Genomic DNA, 9,481 nt, shown 5'->3' on the forward strand with positions numbered 1-9,481 from the left:
TATGCAGTGATAATACATGCTTTTCATCTTGTGACTACATAATGATGGGTTAGTGGTTAGAGGGTCTGCCACCAACCTGCGGATGGTCGTGGGTTTCCCCCACGCTCTGCCCGGTTTCCACCCACCATAATGCTGGCCACCGTCGTATAAGTGAAATATTCTTGAGTACAGCATAAAACACCAATCAAATAAATAAATAAATAAATAGTGGTTAGAGTATGTGCTTCACAGGTGGGAAGAACAAGGCTCAGTCCTGCATTGGGTCATCGTTTGATGTATGGGCATGGTCCAGGTACTTCCTGGCATGGTGTCCACACACTGTGGTTTGGAAGGGGGTGTCATTGGCATGGTGCTCCAGTGAGGCAGCATCATAAATTCATGTATATCAGCATTCAGACTGCTATTGTTCCAGTGTATTGGGAAGTACAAGAAAACTTCCTTTCAAAGCAAAATACCAGGTATGGCCCTATAGTATTAAACATACCGAGATGTGTATGTGGTAATACGTAAAAAAAATTCATGCATGACTTAACAAGATTCTCATTTTCCCTGATTCTGAAAATTCTTTTCATCTTAGAAAGATGTTTTTGAGGTTTGTGTCGTAGATAGGATGAAGGGAAAACTACAAGTTTCAACACAAGTTGAAACATAATATTTTAACATTTATTGGCTTCTAATAATGCGCAAATGTTAGGTTAATTTATTGTAGTCAGGAAGTTCGAGAAGTGACACATACATACAGGCATGTGCAGTGCAAGTAATTAGAATGAGTACTAAATTCTGATGAACCATCACCTTATTAAATGCTCCATTTCCTGGGTTACTCATACATGGACAATCAAATAATATCACAGTTTTGTGGTACATGTAATTTGTCATGTCTATGTATCAGATTTAGCGAGTATAAATGTCTTAATTGACATCACAATTAGGCCCTTAATTTCATTCCGTGGGCCATTGATGCAGTACTATGAAGATAATTGCTGTACACGCTCAGGCAGCAGTTTGATGTCACAGGTCAGACAATCTGATATACATGTACCAGGGCAGACAATCTGATATACCAGGGCAGCAGTCTGATATACCAGGCCAGACAGTCTGATATACCAGGCCAGACAGTCCTTTATTTTCTGATACTGTCGGTTAACTTAATCACTCTGTACAATGTAAAGTTAATGAGGCTTAGTCCTTATTTTGGACATGCTGTATTTCACCTAAAGTTTGTTACTGGTATATACAAATGCTCTTTCGAAAGCACATAAAGGCACTAAAATGGTACTTATTTGTAACTAAGCTAAATGTGGATAGTGGTGTCCTCCATTGAGGAAGATGAGCATGCACCAGCGTATATGAGAAATACTTTTGAATGTAGCGTTAAATAGCAGAAAAATAAATAAAATAAAGTAAGAACAGAAATTTTAAGTTGGCATATGCGAAACATTCTTAATGTGCACTATAAAATAGCACAAAATAGCACTTGCATCGTTTTAAGCCACAATATGTCTCTCTGGAGATCATTCTTGTGTTCAACTATAAACCACCAAACTGCCATTTAAAACCCAAGACCTCATGCTGCGAGGGTGTCAGAAATCTGTTTACGGCCTCTCCACGTTTAGTACAGTTTATGATTGAAAACCAGATTATGCTTAAAATAAAAGTTATATCAGAATTTTTGCAGCTCATTGGTAGTGTTACTACATTGTATATGAGCTTTATATATATTATTACGTGTCAGCATTCCTTTCAGCCTGATGGAGACACTTCTGTTTGAATCGGGTGAAGTTCACAATCAAGGATCTAGCCACCATGGTGGTTACAAAAAAACAGAAAGATTGTGAATGGATAACACATGTAGCTCTAGCTAACTTTAATATTGTGATTTATTTTAACTGTGTGATATCACACATTATCCCCATTAGTTTTAGAAAGTTTAAACATATGTTTTAGAAATAACTATTTTTTTTTTTTTTATCTACATAATCTTTTGTTGTACATTTTATAGCACATAAGTATGGAAGGTTTCGAAGTTTGCAATGAGGTGGTGCAAACATTTCCCACTTAAAGTAATTCTGGACAAAGCTGTGTAAGAACTTATTGTTTGTCTGGCTTTGCATTGATGATTTTTGGACTGCAACTGGGCCCCTAATTCCTCGACCTTTTCGCATATGAAAGGAGGCACATTACATGCACTCTAAGGATTCCTTTGTGGTTATATAAGTGAAAAATTGTTAAGTACGACTTTAAACCCCAAGCACTCACTTGCTCACTCACTCGCAAGTAAGAAAGCAAACATGTGGATGAAAACCTTTGCATGTTATGTTAGCATTCTACATGAATTGAAATTATCATTGTTTCAGTAATTCCATTATAGGCTTTAACCAAAAAGAATAAGTGCTTAGGTGAAATCAGAAAATTTGTAGCATTTGTCACTGTCCAGTATGGGAAACTTGAAAAGCCTGGAATTTGAAAGTAACTTTTTCCAGACCTTGAAAAGCATAGAAAGTAGATATGTTTTTAGCATAATTTAGCCTGGAAAAGCGAGGCCATAGAACCAACCAGATACATGAGCTGTGTAGAGTATATATGTGGACTTTCTGTTTGAGAAAATTGTTCTCCAACAACTTTTGAATTTTGTGCTTAATGAACTGCTGTGTATATATGCGTAAGACTGAAAGATAATTTAATTACATTGCTTTAAGCTTGTATACTAAACTAGATGTGAGTGTAGAATACATTGTAGTTATTTCCAGGAGGCCAGGAAAATACGAAATTTGGGCCTGGAAAAGCTTTGAAAATGCCTGAAAATTTGAAATTTTTAAAGTGTAGGAATCCTGAATTGTAGGGCAGGTTTAATATGCATTACCGTGTTAAAGTGACCAACAGTTTAATACCTGTACAACAGCATGGACTGTAACACAAAGTACATGCTGGTAAGGGAATGGTCTTAATTACAAACACTTGAACAAAGGAATTCCTGAAGGTTCAGTTACATGGACATGAATACATGTAGATCCTAACCCCTCTCCCCCCCCCCCCCCCTCTTCAATCCTCCATGTACTGTGTAGCTTACAAGATCTGCCTCAAACCATTGCTTCAGATTCATTCATTAATTTGGTGTAAGTCAGAGAGGACTAGATGGCTACCCCTGTACCAACCTTCCCCTTCTTACCAATATCACAGTATCTGAGGAGGGTGGTTTTAAGTTTCCCTGGGTCACTGAGCCTGGCTCAGCAACATGTGGCACCAATGTGTCATCCTGCCCGCTATTGTATAGTAGTATAGTATGCACCCCCACCTCTTCCCAACACATCTCCTTCCTCACCCCTCATTTCTCTCTGGTGACCAACATCACCCCATCTTAGATCAACACTGGCCACTTCATCCCCTTGTCATTCATGGTCGCCAGTTTCCTGTTGTATTCACCCCCACCCTCCCCCCTCTGCTGAGGAAAACCACAAGAGTTAGTTTTAACATTGTCTCAAATGGACCTCCTCTCTAGTAACTGATCTCACTGCACTGAATTACTCCTTGTTTTAACTCCAGCCACCCTGCTTTCCCCTCTTCCTGAACTGTCAGAGCTGGGTCATGAACTTTTTGTGTCTTATGAAATACCCTCTTTGTGTGCCTACCAACATGTAGTTAATGTCAAATATACTAGTTAAATGGTCTTAATTATTACTGTAAAGTTGTACATTTCTAAGTGTGCTGAACTTGTCAATGTCAAATATACTATAGTCTGTTTCTTTTAACTTGTCACCTATGTTCAGCTATCTATAAAATTATAGTTATACTCGCTACCAGAATTGCCTGTCATTAGTGACAATAAACACAGCAAACTCCACATGTCTACATTATTGCAAAAAAATAAATATAATAAATAAAAGAGTACTTATTCTAATTTATGATGTTAGCCTCCGTGAGTTTGGTTTTGACCTCAAGAACTCAGGTGACAACATGATTATTCATGCTAAAATTATAGCAAAATTCATATTTTGCTAAAAATCTCTGGTATAGCCTCTAATTTTAAAAATGACTTATGGTAGAAGTGATAGATACAACATATGCCATCCTTCTGTTGGGATACTGTTTATGTAATTTTCTTCAAAATGATTGGACTAACATCTGAATGTAGAGCTATCTGATAACATATGCAAATATTACTCAAAAGCTTGAGTTGGGCTTACATGAATTTCATACCTTAATGTTTGCCGTTTCTCGGTGTTGTAGATGCAGCATCTGTTTTATCACAACTACCGTGAAGAGAAGGGCAGCTTCACCCACACTTTGGGACTGAAGGAGGTCAACCGTGCCATCACACTGCACCCGGTGAAGGAGCCTAGGTATCTGTTCAGGATGGACAAGTACTTCAAGTCGCGGAAGATCATGGAGCTGTTCCAACGGGAGCTGACACTTCATAGGGAAATGGCAAGCCTGAGCGCTCTGATTGATGCCAGGGGAGACGAGGATAACATGCCTGACCGGACTACACCTAAACAAGGTCTGCAGCCATCCCTGAATAAGTATGTCCCACAGCGTCCAGAAGACGTACTGCCCTGGGAGTTCATGGCAAAATCAGTATTTTCTCATTCCAGTGCCAATCCATCGCGTGGCATTGAACTCGCTTTACGACAGTCTCTAGATGACATTGTTATGCAAATTATGACAATGGTCAATAAAAACGCCAGACAGAGAGGCAGAACAATAGACTTTAAAGAAATTCTGTATGGTTATCGTAGGACTAACCCATTATATGGGGCAGACTATGTGCTTGATTTGCTTTTGATATATCGGAAGCACAAAGGGCGTAAAATGACGGTCCCTGTCCGTCGTCACGCCTACCTTCACCAAACATTTTTGGAAATGCAGTTTGCTGAAGAAGACCTGTCAGGGGAGACTACCCTTACAAAGATAACAGAACCACCGAGTTTCTTTGATACTGTGCGGAGCAAACTGGGCTTTAGGTCTAGCGCAAGTTCACTGTTAAATAAAGCGCCCAAGGAAACGATACATTTCATTCTCCCATTGTCAGGGCGCTACGACATATTCAAACGTTTCATGGCTAACTTTGAGAAACAATGCCTGAAGCTTGGGGAGCCTGTATTTCTTCATGTCATACTGTACAAGTCGAGTAACACTGCAGAATCGGACAAAACTATCGCCTTAGTCCACAAATACCAGCGACTTTACCCTGCAGGCAAAATGGAAGTTGTTCTCGCTTCCGGCACTTTTTCCAGAGGGGCAGGGCTAGATCTCGGTGTTCAGCTCTGTGCAAACAACTCACTGCTCTTCTTTGTTGATGTTGATATATATTTCACCGCTGAATCTGTGCACAGGATACGTGTCAACACAAAGCGCGGTAAACTGGCATATTTTCCCATCGTCTTCAGCCAGTATGACTTTGAGACTGTGCCAGGCTGTTCAAACTCATCTGGGACAATCCCACTTTGTGGGTGGAGCAACCTTGACAAAATAACAAGCGATTACGGCTACTGGCGTCTCTTTGGTTATGGGATAGCCAGTGTGTACAAATCTGATTACATGGCTGTCGGTGGCTTCGACAAAAACATCCACGGCTGGGGAAAGGAAGACGTTGATTTGTTCCAAAAATTTCTTACCAGTAATATGACAGTGTTTCGTTCGATAGATCCAGGACTGATTCACATATTTCATCCAATCAGGTGCGACCCGGACCTGGAACCATCACAATACCGGATGTGCACCGGGTCAAAAGCATCGAGCTACGGATCTGTAGCCCGCCTGTCCCAAATTATTCGCGACACTCCAAACTTGATTGACACTGCTGGTAACTTGTCTGAAGGGAAAGAGGCTTCTTGACCAGAGTTTGTGTTAGTCTAGGGATTTCTGTCTGTTTGACTGGGTTGTACATTTATTAGTAGGTATCATTATGCACACCTTTAATTCATACGTGTACGTGCAAACTTGGTTAAAAAATGATCATCAGAAGTTGTTCTACATTTCAAGTTCCGTTATGTGTTTGAACATGTATATGTGTTTATGATACTGATTATGCAAACAGCTTTTGGTGAAGAAAAGCTTCATTCTTTTCATCTTTTGTCAGGCTCATTTCTACATCTTCTACATTTTTTTAGATTTCTACATTTTCTGGGGCCCTGAACAGAAGTACATGTACTGTACCCTCAGAAAAGATGTCATGTGTCCAAAATTGGATGATAAAGGGGCGTAACTCAAGCAAAGCATTAAACAGTTAGGTCCCTTGTTTTGGGGATGTCAATCATGACGCATTTGTCTTCACACATGAATATTTAGAGCTGAATTGGAATGTATGAACAGAACACTTTCAAATTCTACAGCTTTAGAGCACGGCCTTAAGAAACACTGCTTTAAATTTTTATTGCAGAAAAAAAGAAAGAGATAGTACTGAGGATGGAGAGAAAATGAAAGTGAAACTTTGCACAAGAAATTTTGTGTATTTTTATTTGCGAATCTCACTTTTTGTGGTGATAGGTGTTCGCATAAAGTTGCTGTGTATATCATAAAACATTTTTATACTAAATGTGTAAATTCATTTGCTATTTGCTTGTACTTTACCATTGCAATTCTTTCCATCTGTCAGTGTATAGAGTACTTTCAAGCCCAAGTTGGTAATTTCATGGTCCATTGTACAAGCATGTTTATACATCCCATTCCTGTAACAACTTCTTTGGAACAGATCTGTTTTAAACAGTGTAAGAACAAAAATTTAGCAGTTTTCTAAGATGAGTGGTCAAATGTTCTTGGTGGACATTGGCTTCATGTATATCTTCCAACTTCTGCAGTATGGCCACATAATTTATATTTACAAAATTTTTAGCGGTATTTTGAGGTATTTAAAATTTGTTGCAGGGCTTTCAAACCCTGCTGGAGAACACCATCAGATCTGAAATCTTACCGGGATATGATTGGCTTGTCTATCCGACTTGCAGTATTATTGTGTAAAGCAGACAGGAACAAGTTGACAGCCTTTTGCGTCATGTTTCCTGCCCAATTCATAATCCAAGGGGCGTCATCCTGAATTGGAGCATTCAAGCTTTACACCCGAGTTTATGGGCGATTTGAAAGCTTGTAATGTACCGAAATCCAGATATAAGGGAGGCAATAAGGAAAAAATGTTACCTCCTTGAGGGATGTGTGAAAATTGTTTGTCAACCCCCCTACCAAAAATATATATATATATATATATATATATATATTTTGTTTACTACATGTAGTTTGGAACATACCAAATACATATCCTATTGTCAACATTAAGTTGTTCGTAGTAGTTTTGAATAATTCTTCCTCAGTTCAACACTATATGTTCGACAGCTTTCTATGTAGATGATGAAGCCTTGTTTACCATATTTTTGACAACAGCATTTACATATTTTGTGGGGTAGTCTCACTCAGAATTCGAAAGGACAGTATACATGTACATGTAGCCAGCCATGAAAATGATGGAGATCTTACAAGACACTGTTGCACAGTTCTCTTACTGTATACAAGTAGATATATGTGGAGATTCAAGGCAGTATTAAACTGGACAAAAAATGTTTTTCTTATGTGTATTTCATGCTAATTTACATTCTGATTTGTATTCATTATTATTGTTATTATTACTATTTATTTCTCTGGTTCATTAGTACCCTAACATTTATAAGATTTTTCAGTGAGTGTAACTAAACATGCCAAAAAGCAATATATATATATATATATATCTATATCTATATGCTGTTTGTTAATGAATTAAGTCATATTTACTTCAGTTTAAAGTTTTACATGTACATAAATATACCCATTGGAGACTGCTGACAAAGCAAATACATGCATGTTAATTATAGAATTTTGATCATGATTGAAAATATGAACCTATCCAGGGTAGTAACAGAATAAGTGTGTTTCTATTCTAGTCTATGGCACAGGTATCAATACATGTAATTTCTTTAAATATGATGCAACAGGCCTACTGGAAATTGATGAACTCTAGTCCAATGTCATATATTTATTCAATCGACAAGCTGACTGTTAGTATGCTTATTTACATGTACTTGTATATTACAAATCTTATTTCATGATTGTTTTTATGAGAATACATGAATATTCAGAATTTAATGTTGGCCTAGAATAGATGGCACATAAATAAAAGAAAAGAACGAGCAATTTTTAAAAAAATAAAATCACATGTATACAAGTATTTACTCTAGGTCTTCATATTATTAGAGCGAAGGGAGGCAACTCTATTCATTACTGTACTATACTGTAATATATTGTACAGTTACTCCCCTTATTTTTGGCTGCAGGTGTCGGTGAATCAAAGCATTTTGTATTGCTATGGTGATTTCTAGTGACAGTTGTCTTACATAGAGAGACAACACAAAGTCTGAAAACTTTTACTGTTCTATAGATCTGTTCTATTGGAATAGCACATGAACAAATGTATATAAACTTGGATGGTATGCAAGTTGTAATGATGTACTGATATATAATATGCATTATGCATTTATTCTTGTCCTCAGCTGTGAATTGTACACAGTTTGCATGTGACTGGGTTATCAGTATTCACTTTTCATGTTGCAGGGCTCTCAGTATTCATGATTAATGTTGCAAGGTTCTCAGTATTCATGATTAATGTTGCTGGGTTCTCAATATTCATGATTAATGTTGCGGGGTTCTCAGTATTGACTATTCATGTTGCTGAGTTCTCAGTATTCACTATTCATGTCATTGGGTTCTTTGTATTCGTTTTTCATGTGGTTTACATTCAGTTGTGAGGACTTGTCACATTTGTAAACAGAAGGATTGGTTAGGCGACATTAGAATGTGCCTTCTTCATAATTCTGTGGAGTTCATTTCTTTCAAAGTGCAGTTGAGAAGTTCAGATTGGAGATTATGAAAAAATTATGAAAGTCCATCTGTGATAGGACTGAAACTGGCACTCACACAACATAAATCTGGTTCACTTTTTCTACATTTCTAAGCAACTTCCTCATGATATCTTAACATATTGACAAGCAGGATCATCACAGTAACTTTGTAGATCAAATGAAATAAGTTGTGATTAAAGAAGTTACCAGTATCAAAAACAAATTTCAAAACATCACATCTACTAAAATTAAGAGTATACCTGTTTACTGTTCAGGAGGACATGTTGCAAAAGAAAAAATCATTGTCAGTTATTCGTGTGATACACTGTCGGAGGATAATATTTTTATTCATAAGAAAAATATTCACAAAAAAAGACAAGCAGAATGCTCTGAAAGAGAGCCTTCCAGCTAAGTAGGCCTTCATGTACCATCACTTGAAGACAGCATTGCTTTTTTATTTACTAAGGTATCAATTATTGTTTGTGTTGATGTAAATATGTTGTGATTTGTTAAGTACATGTGACCTGATATGTATCAACATGTACATGTACTTCTATTCCTCTTTTGTTTTTGTTGGTCCAATATATGTTGATCGTTATACATGAACTTGTATATTTTGT

At 37.4% G+C, this 9,481-nt stretch overlaps 1 protein-coding gene across 1 annotated transcript in view; it reads left to right on the plus strand.

Annotated features, from left to right (window-relative positions):
• LOC135472567 (chondroitin sulfate synthase 1-like) overlaps positions 1–7,171 on the plus strand; it is a 34,070-nt gene extending 26,899 nt beyond the window's left edge. The window contains exon 2 of the mRNA XM_064752123.1: positions 4,228–7,171. Within this exon, the coding sequence (XP_064608193.1) occupies positions 4,228–5,835 (1,608 nt within the window). The 3' untranslated portion in view covers positions 5,836–7,171. The remainder of the gene's footprint in view (positions 1–4,227) is intronic.
• Positions 7,172–9,481: the final 2,310 nt, after the last annotated feature.

The sequence above is a fragment of the Liolophura sinensis genome, chromosome 8 (assembly GCF_032854445.1).
Source record: "Liolophura sinensis isolate JHLJ2023 chromosome 8, CUHK_Ljap_v2, whole genome shotgun sequence".
In the NCBI taxonomy this organism is placed as follows: Eukaryota; Metazoa; Mollusca; class Polyplacophora; order Chitonida; family Chitonidae; genus Liolophura; species Liolophura sinensis.